General features: G+C 38.1%; 1 protein-coding gene across 3 annotated transcripts in view; it reads left to right on the forward strand.

Annotated features, from left to right (window-relative positions):
* Positions 1-20431, forward strand: part of GRIP1 (glutamate receptor interacting protein 1) — a 391246-nt gene that overhangs the window by 191123 nt on the left and 179692 nt on the right. For all 3 annotated transcript variants that reach the window (XM_044915371.1, XM_044915372.1, XM_021678544.2), the window contains exon 2: positions 11295-11375. In XM_044915371.1, the coding sequence (XP_044771306.1) occupies positions 11295-11375 (81 nt within the window). The remainder of the gene's footprint in view (positions 1-11294; positions 11376-20431) is intronic.

Consider the following 20431-nt stretch of genomic DNA (forward strand, 5'->3'; position numbering starts at 1 on the left):
CACTCAAAGGAGTTCATATTATGAAGAAAAACAGGTCGATGATTACAGGATAGTATGGTAAGGGCTATCGTGAAAACATTTGTTGCTGAGGGATCTCTGCTGACTCTTGTCTATCCCTCAGCTTCCTAATACACCAGGTTAATGGATGGAACCACCATCTTTTGAACTCAGATCAGTCCTGGTGCTTTATTTACGCTGTTTACTCAATCGTCACAGCAATCCTAGGAGGTAGGTACAGTACTATTTCCATTTTATAGGTGAGGAGACTGGTGCTCAAAGAGAATAAGTAACTTGTCCAAGGTCACACAGTAACTGACAGAGCCATATGAACTACGAAAGTTGCATTAGAGTAAAATTCTGGTGTATTAAATGGGTTTAATGTTTTGCATACAAAAATTATTTCAGGTCTAACACCCTTGTAAGGTTTTGTCTGTATAATCACCACCTCTCCCTGTAAAACCAGAGAGTATCCAAAGTAGGGCTTTAAATAACAAAAATCACACACTCCCTGGATTCTGACAGCCATGATAAATCCTGCTTTAATCATGCATTAAAAACATGTCATCTGTTTGATAAGCAGTCATCTGCTATTGCTTGACCTAGCAATGAATTAATAAAGCAAAACATGTGGCAATCCAAGGCATATGTATGAAGTATATTATTCCCAAGGCATCTAAATGTGATTCTCACCCTTCACCTAACGGGCAAAAAGGTGTTGGCTCTAAAATGGTATGTAACGACACTAGCTCACACTTACAAATTGAGCTTAAACCTGGGAATTTTTTAAAACTATAAGTTATTAAAAAGTGAGTTCAGAGATAGGTCCTGAAATGAGCCAAGGCCAGAAGAGATTGACAGTCTTGGAAAGAATAGCTGATATGTGTTAGTCACTGGGCTTCGTTGGCTCCCTGTGAAATTGTTAGGTCTAGCGAAGAGTCTGCACCTACCTGTCCAGTAACTCTGCTGCACAGAGCCACTCCTTAGTCTGAGCACTGAGATTGCAGCACCCCTACTCTGGGGGCTGGCTATTTGTAGATATGGTCTGGGGCAGCCAGAGGAAGAGGAAAGACAGACTTCAATGAGCTCCTTTACCAACCGCACGAGGCATCCCACCATTTTCTCCATTGTATTGCTAGTTGTCGCCTGGTCCAAGATTTATTTTCCCCTTCTAGCTGCATGAACACTAATGAAAGGTTTGAAATATTGTAAGCAGCAGGCTATGAACATGGTGTCTAGAATACGAAAGGAGAAAAGAGAACGTCCCACTATTTATTCATTTTAAGATGATAAACCACTTGTAGGAACCAGTTCATCAACGCTCTGTCAGTAGAGAATGGTTGGCATAGAGTAGGAGTTAGAGAGGTAAACTCAGCCAGATTTCATCTCCTAAAATGCTTGGGGCTTCTTGGCTAAAAGGCATTCTTTCAAGTGATTTGTTTATGTGCCAGAAAAAAACTTGAATCTTATATCATAGATTAAGCTAAGAATTCATGGCAAGGAAGTGAGATCTAAAAACTGGGAGAAGATATTTTCTTTTCTAAACTGAAATTCCAGGAAATCTTCAAATGCAGCCCCAAGTCCCATCCTTTACCAGTGATATGTAGTCACGCAAAATACACCCAGGAGTGGCGAGTGTATGAAAATGTGCCTCTCTTTTCACACACACACACACACACACACACACACAGAAATTATAAAAATGGATGTGAATCAAATTTTGGTAAATAATATATCATTGTGGTGAAGAGCCGACCCTATAAAGACAAGTAAGTTAAAGCTTCGTTTCTGCACTTTGCTCCCTGGGAACATTCAAGCATGTTATTTCATCTCTATAAGCCTCTATATTCTCATGTTTTGAGTACCTGCACAATTATATTGTTGTGAATATTGATAATGTCTATGAGGTACTAAGTACGGTGCTAGACATGTAGTATACTCCACACTGCTCTCGGTTTTAATATAATAGTAGTTGGTGAGGGCTTTAAAGGCTATTTTCTCAATAATCAAACCTATACCAGAAAGCTCCACCCCACAACTGTAGGCTAATCGTTATTTTATCTAATGATATCCAGTGTTTATTCACTTACTGGCACAAGATGTAGACCTCTTAAAATGAAGTCATCCTAATTGCATTTTGCTTCCTCTTATTTTTTCCAAAAATTTTAACCTCATTCTTGCAGCTGATATTTCATACTGAAATGTTCTAAATATAGAAAGCGTCATAGTAATATTATCTAAAAGAAGAGCTCTTGGAGAGTCCTGATTTTTACAAAAAGCTCCTTCTTCTTCTCTGCAGCTTGTACTAGAAATGCTAAAACTGTCCCAGACAAAGGGACAAAAAAATGAAGAGATCCTGAGTAACCAAGAGATATAATCATTTAAATGATCCAGTTTTGAAACTGTGACCATTATTATTGGAATGTTTTTAAAAATCTCAATCTTTTTAGTGAAGACATGAAGTTTCATGAGTTATCTCTAAGAAATCTATGTACTTTTAAATTTTTTTCCCCAGATGTACTGCAGTTGAAATTGTGATCAGTATGTGTCAAAGTAACTTTTTTAAAATTATTTTTTATTCCAGTATACTTAATATACAGTATTATATTTGTTTCAGATGTACAATGATTCAACAATCCTATACATTGCTCAGTGCTCAGCAAGATAAGTGCACTCTTCATCTCCTTCACCTATTTCACCCATTCCCCACCCATCCCCCCTCTACCAAACACCAGTTTGTTCTCTGTATTTATCAAAGTAACTTCTTAATTTCATATTATTATTGGTCAAAAAAATGGGGGGAACCTTAATTTCTCTAAATGTTTTCTTTATTTCTATTGATCCACCCTGCTCCATCTGCTATTATATATAATCATTGATTCTTATGACCCTCCAGTAATATTCAGGTATGTTCTAGCCTGTTTATACTCAAATACTTTTTCCTGAATAATGGTGCACTTTTTAAATAAGAATTAGCAAATGTGGCTTCAGATAGCCAGTACTTGTTACCCTGAAGTAATTCATATTTTTCACTACGTTATTATTTTAATGCTAAGAGCTTGTTGAACCTACACGTATTTCATGGTGTAAAGATACCGAGAATATTAGCAGGCATAATTGGTGGTAAAGTCAGAGAATTAAAGCCTATAACCCTCCCTACATATAGAAAATATAGAAGCTGTACTGAATTTAACTTTTTAAAGTTTTTAATTGGGACCTGATATGGTAATGAAAATAAGCCTCCTGGCATAGTGTCCATCCCTCTAGAAATGTCAATTCTTTGGTGATGAGGCCAGTCGGTGATTGCTGTGACTCTTGTTCATCTGTTCCTACTGGAAACAATACTAAGAAGAAGTATAGGAGTTATCATTTGTGATTCAGACACATGAGCAATGGAAATGCCAGAGGCAGAAAATGTGCAATTTCATGCTCATTAATTTCAGAGAGGATTTACAAATTAACCTGGCTCGAGATATTACTCTTCCAAAAAACCCATAGGCATCACCAAGCAGCACAGTTACTGCAGACCACTTCCACAAGGTTGACCAGATGCTCGGGGGCCACAGTGGTCCTGTGCATGCCCGCACAAAGATCATAGGCCAGGTTCTGTGCTGGAGAACTTCCTGGTTCCAAGAGAACTGTGTGCATGCAAGGGAGTAACCTTGTTTCTAAAGAAAAGAGTTTAAGGAGATAGTACCACAGAAGATTCTTTCCCGCATGTCCCTACCATGAGACAGGACATAACTTTTCATTTTCAGTTGTCTTTTATGGCTCAGGGGTAATAACACCCTACTGTTTCCTGTCTCTGCCTTAATCAATCAACTGCTGTAGGTAATCTGACCTTAGATGTATCCAGTTACCCCCATAAACTAGCCATTTTAGGATTGTCAGAGGGTTTAAAGTGAATCAAGAGAAGATGGAATTCACTTAGAATCATAACATTGCAACAGTTTCATTTCCATTTGAGGAAATCATTCCATAAGTAATTTGATAATTACAGTATTTCAGAACTGGGGATATCCTTGAAGCTATTCTGACAGCTTCTTTATGGGCCACCACTGACACAATCAGGTGACAATCAGAACAGATGCATCCTCACTACCTATGCTGTTGCTGTTGGTCAAATCAATTGGAACAGGGCTTCCCAAATTTTAATGGGCATTACAGATCACCCAAAGATTTTGTTAAATCTGATTCCAAAGGTCTGGGGTGGGGCCTGGGATTCTACATTTCTGACAAGCTCCCAGATGATGCCCATGCTGCTTGTCTATGGGCCACACTTTGAGTAGCAAGGAGTTAGTTAATGGAGCAGTGAGGGAGAAAAATGGTCTTGTAAAACAGGCCTACAGCAATATGAACTCTACTGTTGGCATTGTTTTTAGCTGTAATATTTGATCCCTGAAATGGTTATGTGATTGTGATTAATATAATTTTAGAGGACATTCTATCATTGTGAAGAAGCCACTGTACATTTGTTTTTAAAATGAAGTCACTCTCTGGATGATTTCTTTATTTAATGTTCAAAAGCAAAAGACCTGGTCCCCTTTAAGAATATAAATCACATCTGTGTCTGATTTATAAAACTGTACAGAAACCTGCAGAGTCAAGGAAGGACAATAATGTCATGCAGATGCAAAACAGCTAACAAAAGAGAGGAGGGAAACCATCTCTTCGTAGGAAGAAGACTGGACTGGAGGAGCACACACTGCCTCTGCCTTCTACCATCAAGCTCAGATCATTCCCGCTCCCTTCTGGTTTAAACCTAGTTTGTGGACTACTTCATCCATTAGGCAAGGAGATTAAACTAATTCATTCTCACGGTCAGATGTAAGCAGTTATCCATATCATTGCTTCAACACACCACAGTAGTAGAACTGAAACCCATGTACAACTCAGAAGCTTCTGACTCTAGGAAAGATTGAGGGTGCATTTTTTTTGTTTGGCCCTAGGGGGGAAAAGGTTATTTTATCAGAGATTAAGAACTATTTGGGTTTGAAGAGGCGGATTGGGCCATATCTTTGAGTGTGTTTTTCTTTAAATTGTGTGGGGTATGGTGCTTGTATTTATACATTATTTTAATAAGTATAAGATATAAGTAAGTCTATTGTTAAAACCCTTTGACAGCTACCCTATAGGAAATCTTGCTTAAATTTTAGAATGTGCCATCAAACCACCAAGGCAGCAAACTAAACTGGAAGTCTAGTGTCTAAAAAAGAGAAACAGCCGACTTACGATATGTTCATGCTGGGCTGGGATAAAGTGTTCGCAAGATCCAGGTCCTGAAAAGATTGTGGTCCCACATCACACAAAACTTCCATGTTAGTTGAAAATTAAAATGGCCTGTTTCTTGATTTTTCTGATTGCAGAATTCTGTATACGTTTGTTGCAATAGAGCTCTCTTTCTCTTCCTGTGCCCCGCCCCCTCCACCAGTACCCTAAGCCTGTGCTCATGTCCCCCCCTCAGCTAATGAAGCGCATGTTCTAGTCTCAAACCCACGAAGCAATAAGGATTCTTCAATCACCATTCCACTTAAAGTTTTATTATCTTTTATCCACTTTGGTTCCTAGTTTGCACATAGTAGGCACTAAAGTTTGTGGAATGTAATTGAATTCAAGGGACAGATTATTCCCTTCACAATGGATTTCATTTTGTTCATTCACGAAAAACAGAGTTTTTTTCTGAGTTTGTAATGACATGCACGAACATTGTGCCATGAGCTGCCTATCTCCCCGCTGCTAGGGAATGGTCATAATGTTTAATTGCAGAAAATGCCTTTTTTTTTTTCCCTAATCAAGAAGTTAAGGGATCCGTTGGCTTAGCAGGTGCCTCAATTGTGCATAATTAGTTGCTAGGAATTGTTTAGCATAGGCTGATTAGTCTCAGCCAGAGGACATTAATTTTTTTTTTCTTCAACAAAGCCATGAATATAGCTAGGGATCCTTGAAACCATAGTCATATCCACTCCCTGTGGGAAGCCCAAACACTGGAAATGGGGGAGGCAGGAGATGGAGAGACAAGAAGCAGCCTGATTACACATGGATGCTGTTTGATGTCAGGCAGCCATTCAAGGTTATGAGAATAGGAGGGGACCTGTGTCCATTCCTCAAGATGTGGTTCTCTCAGCTCCAGCATGGGCTTTGGTCATGATCCAGAATGAAGCATTACTTCTTAGTGCCTGCTATTAGCTTCCCAGGTTTACAAACACCAGCTTCACTTGGAATATGTAACCAAAACAAATGATCTGTGTTTGCCCCTCCTGTGTTTGGCACATGAGGAGACTGACCAAAGTTGGGGGAATGAGAGGGACAGATGGTCTTCCCCATTGTTCCACTTCTGTTTTAAGTATATGCTTGACTAAGCCCTTTCTGTGCCTCTGTCACAGTCGAGTCTCCATTTAGTGGAAGGCATTTTCCCTAGCCTCATGGGATGTCACTCTAAAGGCGACCTGTGCTCCTCCTTGTTATTACCAATATACAGCTCCTGTGACAGTGGGCGGCCATCAAGTGTGACAGTGATTATTTAGCTGCTAAGATGTCATTAGGAAAGGTTGACAGTTCTGACACCCTGTGATGCCCTTAATGATTACTTACAGCATTCACTTCAGTGAGCAGTAACTCACCAGTTGAATGTCTGCTTTGCCCCTATGGTGACTTTCAATAAGGCTCCCTTTGTATATGATCCACCATCAAAGTCAAAGCTGGAAGTCCTGTGTGAAAATCAGAATTCTTTTGCTTAAAGGCATTATTTTAAAAGTTGTTTGATAAATCTTTCTGTAGTCTGAATGAAAATGAAAAGAAATATATTTTAATATTAGTTTTACAAAGAGTCACAGATTTTTAACATACATGTTAAGTCAGTGCTTAATAGCTGTTGGGTGATGATGTGACATTAAAAGGAATAGGCTATAAATCTAGAAAAAGAAAATTAGAGGTAGGAAGGAGAATAGCTCATAACAAATGTTTGACTTTCTTCCGCTTGCTTATTTATAATAAATGCTCTAGTTTGAGAAGTTGAATATAATTCAGTCATCTATCAGCAAATGTTTAATGAATGCATGTTATGTGTCAGACACTGTTCTGGAGATATTATCTGCTGATTCCTTTCCTTATTATTTGACCTATTTTTTTAAATGCATTTATGTAATTGGGTGGAACTTGAAAGCCTATTTAGTGTCTCCCTGATAAGATAAAGAAGTATTAACATGGATCTTATATTCAGTGAAACTCTTAAGGCCCTTATTGAGGAACAGTGCATTGTATTGGCATTTATTTTAAATTTGCATCTTCCAAAAAGTGAAGTTAAAAGTATAGATTGGTTCTGTGGTACAATTTAAGTACGCTTCATTTTGGGCAAACAAATATGTGGAGGAAGGGGGAATGAGATTTATATAGACACAAAAGGAATTAGCTATGATTGCTCATTTTCATAGCCTTCTCCATAGGAATTAACTTATATTATGCAAGCTCTCTGCTGGAGTGGTGTCCAGACACTTACCTGTGTGATACAGAAGCATGCAACTAAGAACCTATCAAAGCTCATTGTTCACCCAAGAGGCTATAGCATAAGGAGGAAAGAGCATGGGAATAAAAATAAAAGAAGATCAATCCAGACTCACTCTAGATGTGTGTTCATAAATTTACCTCTCTGGACTTTAAGTCCTGACTATAAAATGAAAGAGTGGTCTAAATCATTCCTTATAACCATGAAATTCTAATGATATATCAACTAATCTCCATTAAGGAACACATGAGAAAACCGCAATAGGAGACTCCATAGCTCTCCATGACTTTATGCTCAAGGATTAAAATGTACCCCAGACATTCTTATCCTTTAGTATCCTACTATGGACCCATCAGCCACTGATATATTTAGTGTCTTTTCTCTGCTTCTACTTTCAAGCAAAGTTTGTGAATCAAGAGTTGACTTTGAGTAAATCACATCAAGAGTTCATGTCCATTCTGTGATGGGTAGCTTTTTATAAAAGGCCTATGATTCCTCCTAGCAGTTTAAAATAAACAGATATTCTTAGGAAAAGTTTATTTAGAAACAAATGTTAGCCATTTGTATGTCTTCTTGGGAGACATACAAATGGCCAACAGACATACGAAAAAAAATGCTCAACATCACTCAGCATCAGGGAAATACAAATCAAAACCACAATAAGATACTACGTCATACTGGTCAGAATAACTAAAATTAACAACTCAGAAAACAACAGATGTTGGCAAGGATGTGGAGAAAGGGGAACCCTCTTACACTGTTGGTGGGAATGCAAACTGGTATAGCCAGTCTGGAAAACAGTATGGAGGGGCGCATGCACCCCAGTGTTTATAGCAGCCATGTCCACAATAGCCAAAATATGGAAAGAGCCCAGATGTCCATCACTAGATGAATGAATAAAGATCTGGTGTATATATACAATGGAATTTACTCAGCCATCAAAAAGAATGAAATCTTACCATTTGCAACAACATGGATGGAACTAGAGGGTATTATGCTAAGTGAAATAAGTCAGTCAGAGAAAGACAAATACCATACGATTTCACTCATATGTGAAATTTAGAAAACAAAACAGATGAACATAGGGGAAGGGAAGGAGAAATAAAATAAGATGAAAATCGAAAGGGAGGCAAACCGTAAGAGATGCTGAAGTCTAGGAAACAAACTGAGGGTTGCTGGAGGGGAGGTGGCTGGGGGATGGGGTAACTGGGTGATGGGCATTAAGGAGGGCACTTGATGTAATGAACACTGGGTGTTATATGCCACTGATGAATCACTAAATTTCTACCTCTGACACGTATAAAAACACACACATAAATGTTCAATGGTGCCATACTGCTGTGTTGCTGTGCTCCCCTTAAGTGTCATGATAAATGTTACCAGGATTCTGACTCACCTTTAGGAGTTACTGCTTTCTACCTGATTGACTTTGGCAAGCTATTTTTAGATAATATCAAAATTACTTCAGTCTGGAACTTCGACCAATACAACTTTTGGCTTCTAGATTTTTGTTTACACTCAGTAAGGACACTCTTAATACTCGGAGTGGGGGTGGGAGCTGGGGAATGGATATGTAGAGGCTGGCCAGGTGATCAGCTCTAATGTGGTTTCAGCCTTATAAGGATGTGCATTACTAGACTATCTCAGCTCTAAATCAAGGAAACTGTTTTCAAATATAAGTGAGAAAACAATTTTACCAAGGTTGACTACTTGTATTGCAAAGTGGTAAATTTCTAAAAAAAAAAAAAGCTCCTCAAAATAGAGCATTGAGTGCAAAAATCCCCCAGAGCCTCCTGGACAAATCTCTTATTGCCCTTTAAGAAAATCCAATGCTGGATTCAACCCAAGACTTTAATTGGCTGGACTCTTGACAAACTGAAAACTGAGGAAAGCCTTTAGGCTTCCAAGATGCTGTTCCTAAAACTGGTTGTTATGATCTATATCTCCTTGGCTCAGTGCTCTGGACTCATACAGTTTCAAAGTTTTGGATTATGAAAGAAAATATATTTTTAATTGGTTTTATAAAGAATCCAGATTTTCACATAGAGTAAGTTTGTTTTAATAGGTGCTGTATAAAGCATATTGCCTGGTTATTAAATCAGTACTGTGAGAAAAGCACTCATATACTCAAGTGGAAGTGGTGGGGCAAATAGAGACTTTTGTAGTGCAATGCTTACATTTTGTGTTGTGGTTTCTGATAATACTCAACATTGCATTTGCAAGGAGAAGAGTCAAGGATCCAGGATACTGTATCATAAGCAAAAATGATGCTGTTGATTGTATTGGTATCTGAAAGTTGGTAGATTACATCTAAGATTGGAAGAACCTAAAGAATTATCTGACAAATGGGATATAAACATGAAACAGCGTGATTTCCATTTTTTAAGTTAATTACAGCCTACAGCAGTGTTAATCTTTCCTTTTTGTCATTGCTTATAAAGGCCTTGTTAGTTTTATGAAGAAATCGTGAATCATTTCAACCAGAAGTACATCCTAGAACAGAATCGAGTTCCTCAATTTTGAAACACAGACTACTTATTTGGGAGAATTAATGTTTTCAGATGCTAAAGCCTACTTGAAGAATTAAATCACTGTAATATTTAATAGTTTACAATGTACAATATGGTTCTTTTTAATCATTTAATGATTTCCTATTACAACAATAACCACAACAAACCTATCTTACAGTGTGACCAGAAGTACCATTTGGATCATCTAGCTTGACTAGATTTGCTAGATAACTATTTTACATTATGTCTACTCAGGCCGTATACATCTTATTCTTGAAAATGTTGAAGGTTGTCACTCAGACATCTCTTATCTTATACAAATGCCCCATGCAAACTGGGAAGAATTCTTCCTTTCTTTTTTAACCCTAATATTTGCCATCCTAGATCATTATTCCTGTATTCCAAGCCAGAATAAATCCTTTTCTGTATTTAAATATAAGTCATTTTACTTAGATTTTCATGGATCCATCACCTCTATGATCTTGTCACTTAGTGTTTTGTTCATTCAGCTTCTTGCCTAATTGTCACAGATTTGCTGAGCTTTAGTCCTTCTGTGTTTTCAGTTGTTCTCTTCATGGTTCTGTAGGTTATTTTTACCTCTTTCTCAAAGAGGTTGGATCAGTCCATTGCAATATACATCTTCTTTTGCCAAACCATCATTCCTTCCCTGTTCTCAACATAGCTTCTCTGGTCTTACTCTAAATGTCTCTGTCCCTCCATTTTGCTCTGGATGCCATTTCTCACTTCCAAGAGGAACCTACTAATTCTGTGTGTCTTTATTTTCCTGCAATACTAATGCTCTGTCATCTGCTTGTAATGCTCTGTCATCTGAAATATAACATTTCTTTTCATTTCCTTTGTTCTTCGAGCTGATTATTCTTAGTGCCCACTGAGCCATTTTATTCCTTTTTTCTCTTCCTCTTAGTGATATTCACTGATACTTATTTATAAATGAATCTAGGTGAAAGACAAATAATTTGTACACTATATTTGCATAGTTCTTATCCTTTTATGCCTTCATGTACACTATAGCTTGATCCTGACACTCCTAAGAGGTAGATGAGAAAGTATCTCCCTCTTCTATAGGTGAGAAAACGAATGTTCAGAACATTTTAAATGGCTTATCTCACAGCTAAGTCAAGGTTAAGACTCAGATCTCCCGACTCTTTCTCCTGTCCCATACCATATCACCTCTCTCTGGCAGAAGGATTGCAATCCATTAAAAGATCTTCACTACATTAGAAACTGGATGGTAATTAACCAAACGCTTCATTGTACCTTTGCAGATGAGAGCCCCTACACTAAATCCGCCAGCCAGACAAAGCCGCCTGATGGAGCGTTGGCTGTGAGGAGACAGAGCATCCCAGGTTAGACCAGACTGTTGGATTTTTCAGCTCTTTTACTTTTGAACCCTGTTATTTGGTGATCCTAAATAGTTCCAACTTGGTAATAAAAATCAATGCAATTTCATAGGGTGTAGACTGCATTCTACACAACTTGTTCAAAGGATATTCAAAACAGCTAGACTTGGAAAAGCTTGCCAACTTGTGAGAAATCATCTTATGTGCAAATCCTTTGTAAAATGACTTGAAGTTATGTCAGCTCTCACTCATTTGCTTACTCTCTTCTCTGTTTCCAGGGGGTGACTTCCACAGCAGCATCTATTTCTTTACTGAGACATACAAGGCAGAACAAAGGGGTTCGAAATTGCTGTGGCAGAACATACATTTGCTGAATAACAAATTGGTCCTTTCTTCTTAGCTCTTTGAACATGGATTTACTTCCACTGGGCAACTCTTGTAAAATTCTGGGGCTTTGTCTCTTTAGGAAGCTGTGATTAGGATTCTTTAATTCAATAAGTGATACCTGTTTTTTAAACAAAATATTTTGGACAAATATCTTAAAATGCCTTTACTCCAAAACTTCAATATTTTCAAGTTTTGAGTTTGAGAATGACACAAAAGTTCTAAAGGAGGAGAAAAATTCAAAATACTATGCAAGCTTGATGTAAACTAGTTAATCCATGGAAAAGCTCTCATGGAAGCAACTGTACTTAAGAGAAGGGTTAAAACCATTAATACATTTAGACATTTATCAAAAATAATGTCTTTATATATTTTATACGAGTAAATTGAGTACCACTAAACCTTTGCTATGGGATTTTAGAGCGTAGTAGTGTAACAATTCAGGAGAAATAAAGCAGTGTTTCCAACATTAAATTGAATGGTTTGGCAAAGTCTGTCAGTGAAAAGGGGATTTTTTCTATTTGAATAAGAGCAATATGAGTCCAGTTTCTGAGCAACCCTGCTAATGATTATTATTTACTTTTATAAGAATGACATGTGGTTATTTTTATTCTTATTCTGAAGGCTTGGATTCATTATGAAAGTTCATGGCTTATAAAGAGGCTGTAAATATGTTATATATACTTGTTTGTGTGCTTTGAAGATTCTAAAGTAATTTGAATTCTATAATTGGATGGCATCACCCAGTGCTGAGATTTCTTCTATTCCGTTCTATAAAACATCATTCTTAATGCTAGTCACATTTAGAAAAACTACTGTAGTCAGCTGTGGGCTGTGCTCTCTACTTTCTCCTTGTCAGCAGTAAGGAAGTACCCAAAGTTTGAAGTTCAGGAATGCCAGTTATCCATCAATTCCTTCCTGGCTTCTCTGCATTACCTGGTATGCACTACTCCCCTGTTGGAAAGAGTGAAGAGACTTCCTAACGTCCTTACCACTTTATGTGATGTTGAACAAAAGCACTGACTATAATCTTGTTTTCTTTTCATGGGTTCTCTAGTGTTACTAAATTATATCACGTTTGAGGGCTAAACTTTTCCCTAAGATCATTAAGTAGTTTTTTAAGTTACGTGCTAGGTACACAGAAGTCGTTCATCATAATCCTTAGTTCATGACACACAGTGATTCTTCATTACAGAAATTTTTCCTTTGGTCCTCCTTATATCAGTTTAATAGAATCAATTTATTTAGAATCACAAACCTTTTTTGTAGGCTTCATAGCTTATTTTTTTAGGGTTTAAACATGGACAAACACCTTTCAGTTCATCTCTAATGAGGTGGCATCCAGAAGGGCTCAGGGTCTTGAAAATCCTCTTATTAAGAACAGTCCAAGAAAAAAGACTTCACCAGCCAGAGGGCTAAGAAACCAAAGTGGTTAATAGCTGATTATTACTTACTATATCGTAAGGAGAAAATTAAGGAACCTCTTAGAAACTGCTTCCCGACTGACTTCTAACACTTGAAGTTCTGAACCTTTACTTACTTGACTTTACTGTTGTACTTAAAAGTACCTATTAATTCTTGTTCTGACAAAAAAAGGGGGGGTGTCCTCCCTTGATCTATGGCCAAGAAGTCACTTAAGGAGAGATCTAACCCAGCATCCAGAAGTCTTGACCCGTCACCTACTGTGTTTACTACCTTTACCCCTACCAAGTCCATGAGAAAGAAATGCACAGAGGAAGAGTCTGGGAAAATGCGCACTCTTTATTAATTGTGGAAGCTTTAGCTGAAAAATCCTGAAATGTTCTCCTGTTGAACTCCATTGGACCACATGGAGCCATAAGAGCAAAATGCAAGTTTGCAGCCTTTGTTCTTTCTCCTGTGCTCCCCTCCCAATCTTACCCTCCTCAAAGGTGTTTTCCCGCCTTGGTAGCAAGGAAAGTTGTGTCTAGAGAAAAATGCAACAAGGAATTGAAAGAAGGCCTAAACAGGTCTTTCTTGGTTAATCTAGCAGACCATGGATCTTCTTGGTGAAAAGATAACTCTCAGGGCAGATGCAGCCCTACAGCCATTTTGCTGCCCCAGATACCATAAGCAAACACAAGGAAGCTGGAATCTTAAAGGAGCTATGGTTTTCCTCACATCTACCCCCAAACTCCACTCTCAACAATCCAACAGTGCTGACTGAATTTGATCATTCGTGTTAGCGCTTTCTCTGATGGAAGGAGTGAGAGTGTAGTGGAGGAAGAGTGTAAGATAGTGGAAGGCATATTAAGCTTCTCGATCCAAGTTTTATGAAAGCTTAGTTCTTTGAAACTTATTCTACAAATGTAGACCTGGTGCTCCCTGGAATAAATAGTTACACACGTACACATAGGCAAGATTTCTTAACATGGGTTCCAATATTTTCATGGCATAACAAGGAGCAACTTGTAATAATTCTGTCCCAAAGAGGTAACCTTGAATGCTAACAGAGATATAATTTGCTTTTCATTCGTATCAAGACCCACATACCCTGTCTAAACTCAGAATTACTGCAGCAATTATTTTATACTCAAAAGTCAAATATGTGTCTTTTCTTAAGTGACAATTCTAACTGTAAATCCTTTCATCCTCCTCCTTTACTCTTCTCAAAAAAGGGAATGGATTAAACATCTCTTAGGAGCGAAATACATTTGCTTTGGATAAAGAGGAAATGCATTATTCATGTTATTTGGAAATTGGTCATTTTAATCATGTCTCTTATGACACTAAATGTGCAGGAAAAAAGATTCTTTAGCCTTTCATAAAGTTTTGTAAAATTTTAATAATGATGATAGTAAAAAAATGACATGAGTGTCTCTACAACACTGAAGTTTAAATATAGATTAAAGACCTGTTAAGTCTGTTAAAAAATATTGAGGAGTCATATTTTCAATCTCTTTTCTGCCCATTTTTTTAATCAAAGAGAAGATGATTTCCAAGTACAAAGATATTTTGAAGTAACAGATTCTACCACACATCTATGTTTATTAAAAAGAATCTCTTGATCTGTTCTCGTTTATTTGACAGATTACTGGTGAACTGAAATTTGACCACTTGAAGGGTTTGTCCAAATTATTAGAGGAAATCTCTACTGACTCCTAGTTTAACACATTTTGCAATAATTTGTTGCATTACCAACTTAGAGATAGATGAAGGATTTAATTATGTCTGTCTAATATTAATGAAGGGAAAAGATAGGCTACTACTGTAGACCTCAAGGCCTAGAGTTCATGTATTATTTATTTGACATGCTTCCTCTTTCCAAGTAGGATAGCTTTCTTTGATTATGCTAGCCTTGACAAAGATTTCTGGGCAATTCACAAATGCAAGAAGACATCAAGCATTCACATCTATTGTATTTCCAAACTTTGGTGCCCCAGGAAAATTATCTTAACTCTAGCCAGAATGAGCTACAAAAGTTTGTGTGAGATTTTTTTTCCTCCTAGAATATAAAAAAAGACACATCAATTTGGCCCTAATGGAATGAAGTCTGTATCAGTCATTCTTCCTTCTCACATTTGGATTATTTGCTGGGGGAGTAAAAATATGGAGCTGAGTCTGAAATGTCCATTAGCCTAAGGTGTACACACCCAAGCTGTTTAGAATACATCCAGGAAGGGTCAACAGCTATGGAAAAATCAGTCTGGAAAATACCACCAGGCCCTTGGCACCACAGAGAAGCTGGCAACCTTGAATTAAGGAGGAAGGTTCTGCCTTCTCTGTCCAGCATTTCCCAGTCTTCGTTAACACACAATTTGACACTACATTGGTCAACATTCTCATTATTATGGCACATAGAGTGTGACATTTACACTAGGATTTTATAGCCATAAGATTGTTCAGGTGTGTGAAGGGCATGTACTCTGGTTTGGGGGCTGGTTCTCCTTTCTTCTGCGTGGTTCCACCATTGAGTTCCTCCAAAAAATGAGCGAGTCCTACTGATGGCAAACTAAGGTCAGTGGAATGAAGCATGGATGAAATGTCATACAAAGAAGGCACTGCACAACGTACACGTGGATCAAGTCACCACATTGTTCACTTAAAGTATCTTACGGTTTTATCAATTACATCTCAATAAAGCTGGGGAAAAAGAGGTAAAGGACCATTATATTTCCAATGTACTCTCAAATGATTTAGAAAAGAAAATTTGATGTGTGTGTGTGTATGGAGTGCTGCATAGTGTTCCTACAAGTTTTATAATTTTCAACTTATTTCAAAGATTAAAAGTCCAAAAAAAAAAAAAAAGAATGGAGCCGTGATGCACCAATGCTTCCCAAAGATACTGAGTCCAACTCAGCTGTTAGGGAGGGTGGGACCCACGCGGGAAAATAGCAAAAGACAAGCAGCTTTGCTACTCAGTCAAGCTGTCCCTGCATCCTCAAAAGCAAGCAGTGGGCCAAGGTCAGGACAAGGGGACTCAGGTCTGGTAGTTGCCTTCCCAGAACCCCTCACAGTCAGCATTAAGAACACAACACAGCAGTGTTTACCAGCGTTCTGATTATTGAATATTTAAGAAATGAGCAAAACTAAACCACATCTTTAGTGAGAAATTTCTCCAATGCTAAAGCCAAGACTATTGGTAGCTGCATAGATATCTGAGATTCTGTCCCTACCCCTACCTGTTTGTTCCGTCCATAGTGCTATATCTATCACTCTCTGAAATTAACGCATCAGTTTATTGTTTTTTTTCTTTCTCATTCCCTCCAGTGTAAGCTCCTGGAGGGCAGTTACCGTCCATGTCTTGTTCCCAAGTGTGTGTCCAGTGCATAGAACAGTGCTAGGCAACTGGTCGGTATTCAGTCAGTACGTGTGGAATGAAAGAGCAGGTGCAAAGCAACAGGCAGCTTTGCTCTGGGCAGAGGCCGTTACCTTATGACTAGTATACTTTCTTACAAAGCAAGTGTTAACGGTCTCTGTTTGCCATGTATTTTCTGACTTGTGGAATGCTGTGCAGCAGCTGTTCACCTGGGGCTTAAGGCTGCACCAAATATGACATTTCTAAGGAAATCATCTGCTGCCCAAGACTAATGAGTGAAATATAGGTCAGCTAGAAGCTAGAGAATTTTAAAGGCCACAGGTCTCCCTCCAGCCTTATCTGTTTCCATTTGAGCAGAAGATGTCTGTGCAGTCCTAGAACACTGCACAATGCGGAAGGTCGGAGCAGAATTTAACAATAAAATTGACAAGATGAGAGTGAGTCATTCAAGTGTTCTGCTATAGGAAAAAAGGCTAAAACATACGTGAAAATAACCAGAGTCTATAAATAGACTGATGCAAGGCAGAACTTATTACTTATCATGGCAGGTGCACATTAAAGATTTCCCCCGGAGAACTGATCCATTTTGCTGTGTGGCTGGTCGTACATACTGAGCTCTCCAATAACACTGGGCAAGACGAGCCAGCTTGATTTGTGTGTTCAGTGCTGCCACTCTCATTAGCAATTCAGAAAAGTGACAATCTATTATGTTTGAACTTCTCTCACACCTTAGTAAACATGGCTGAAATGTAATAAAGTGGTACATATGCAGCAAACAGTTTTTAAACAATAATTCTCCTAGCATGCCATTTAGGGGGGAATTATTTGTAGTGAATTAGTACTGTGCCTCGGTATCTCCTGAGTGGTGGCATTTGGTCAATATCATGCTCCGGATGCACATAGTAATCAGACGGAGGGACTGTGATGGCCAGCACAGCCTCCCAGCGTCTGAAGACCATTTTACAAGGAGGCTCAAGGATATGTGGACAAGAACCATAAGGAGAAATCCTTTTCCCTCTGTGACTTTTGCACTGAAGAAAAATTAATTCTCCCAGTTTCCAAGTTAGGGAGACCTTCAATCAGGGTTTTTAAAATCAAGTGACTTTAGAGAATTAGGCTGGGTGAAAGTTGTATTGATTTGCGCTAGGGAAAGTGAAGAACCATCTTACACAATTTACTGTAGAATAGAGCAGTTGGGCCCATCAATATTCTCTTTTGTGTGTGTGTGTGCAAAAAAAAAGGTTTTTTATTATTAACATAATGTATTATTTGTTTCAGGGGTACAGGTCTGTGATTCATCAGTCTTACACAATTCACAGTGCTCACCATAGCACATAACCTCCCCAGTGTCCATCACCCAGCCACCCCGTCCCTCCCACCCCCCTCAACTCCAGCAACCCTCAATATTCTCTTATTACATGACTTGGAATAGCTTCCCAAGTTTCTCTCACTCACACGTCATCCTCATAATGTTGGCTATGTATCTGTGTTCTACCTATACTATAATTAATGTGGTTTTCAGTAAATTTAAATTGATTCACTTTTTTCTTTGCTTTATCCAAACCTTTGTTATCTGTGCTTTGATATACTAATTATATTTTCTAACATAAATTTTTTAAATTTCTAACCCTGAAATTTTTTTAAAGGCTATGTGTCCTCTCAAATACATCCGTTAATGTTTATATACACCATACTTCAGGAAGCGCTGGCTTGGAATGAGATTCTTCTCAGAAGAAATGACTTCAAGAATCCCAGTGCTGTGTACTTTGTTCGTATGTTGCTAAGTAGTTGTAGATTCATAGTGCAGACATGGGTCATTTGAATGGGAGTAGAAGGCACTTAGGGCTTTTGCTATAAAATGAGAAAGAAATACTGAAAAAGAAAGAGGAGGTTGAACAATATTAATCCAGAGCTTAGGGATAGACAAGAATGCATTGATCATAAGAGTAACCTAATCTAGAAAGAAAAAGTGAGGGAAGCTACAGATAATTATAAAAATACTAATCGCCATTCATTTCATGCTATGCTTCAAGTACTGGACTAACCATGTTGATAAATATTGTTTTTTTCTTCCTTAAAACTCCTTCAGGAAGTAAGTTTGCTTTATTCTTCTCCAACAGATGAGCAAACCTAAATTTGGAGAGCTAAAATAACTTGCCCACAGTCACAGGGCCTGAAAAATAGTGGAGCTTGGGCAAACCCTAGATAAAAATCAAGTTCAACCAGAATCCTGAGCAGCGCATAAAAGGAGAAGGTGGTGGAGACAATCCTTAATGAGTAAGAGGTGTAAAGACTTTGACTTCTACAGACCACCTGAACCTGTGCTCAGAAGTATACAGAAAATGTAGGGAATCCATCTCAATCATAACTGACTGGCGCCCTTCATTGGGGTGGGTCAGTGAGTGAAGGCTGAAGTCAGGGTTATCATACCATGATTTCTCTAAGTAACAAAGGCCTAGGAGAAGCTGAGGAGGAAAACCGGCCATGCTTCAGGCTGTGCTATAATTTCTTCTATACATTTGTGATTTTCAGGGCTTCCAATTCAAAGGAAAAAAATTAAAATTGGCCAAGCAGACTTGTAAATACTTGTTCTTAAACTGGTAACACCGTAATTCTATACTTCATGTTTCCCTTTTAAAACCTTGGAATAATACAGAGCTTTAGGATAACATTGAATAAATAGAATCAATCACTTTGTTCTGTGGCAGAGCATTTAACCTTGCAAAGAGGCTTCTAAAATCAGTTCATATGTATCCCCCATTATCAGATTAAATGAGTAAAGACTGACTCCAGGCAATGTACACACTCTCTCTCTCTCTCTATATATATATATACATATATATATACACACATAGATGTATATAATTAAACATTTTTAAAATTAAACATTCTTATACATTCCTAAAGCCTATTACTGAATTAGGTGTTAAACTGATGTTACAAGACTTCTGCATCATAATTGGGAGAAAATACTTTACAGCACCTGCCAAATCTCTTTTTCTTTTTAGGAGTTTGATTGCACCTCTGGTGCTTTCCTGTTTTCTGCATAGAATGTAAACTGTTTGCACATCGATTCCATGCCTTTTACCCTTGCATACTTGACTGCATTGCTTTTATTTTTTCTCCAGCCAAGCTTTTATTTGCTCCCTAAATCCATTATAATTAACATGATCTCTCATTTTTTTATTCTGAGTTTTTATCAACACTGACCCTTATACAGTCATTCAACATTTAATTATGCAACAACTTCTTGGGCACCTACTATGTGCCTATTACTACTCCAGGTACTAGGAATATCCTACAAGCCTCTGTCTTCCTGGAGTTGGCCTGCTAGTGGAGGAGATATATACATTCAACAAGTGCCTAACATAAGGTCAGACTTGCTAAGTACAATAATGTGGAATAAACTAGTATAAGGGGTAGAAAGTAGTGGGTGCAGAAAGACAGGGGGCTCTGGGTTTGCAAGGAAAGTCAAGGATGGCCTTTGGGAGGAAATAGCATTTGAGGGAGCCTAAAATGAGGGGTAAACCGTATAATGTTCTGGAGGAAGTGGAGTATAGACCAAAAGAATAGCAAGTGCAAAGGCCCTGAGGTCAGAACAAGTTTGGCTTGTTAAATAAACTTAGAGAAGACCAGCATGGCCAGAAAGAGAGAAGCAAGACTGAGAGTGGTAATAAATGAGGTCAGGGGATGCCTAGCTGATTCAGTCGGTAGAGAATGCAATTCTTGATCTCAAAGTTGTAGGTTTGAGCCCCACATTGTAACTTAAAAGTGTAGAGATTATTTAAAAATAAAATCAGAAAGAAAGAAAGGGGTGGAGGGAGAGAGGGAGAGAAGGAGGGAGGGAGGAAGGAAGGAAGGAAGGAAGGAAGGAAGGAAGGAAGGAAGGAAGGAAGGAAGG

This window comes from Neomonachus schauinslandi, chromosome 5, assembly GCF_002201575.2.
Source record: "Neomonachus schauinslandi chromosome 5, ASM220157v2, whole genome shotgun sequence".
Classification (NCBI taxonomy): Eukaryota; Metazoa; Chordata; class Mammalia; order Carnivora; family Phocidae; genus Neomonachus; species Neomonachus schauinslandi.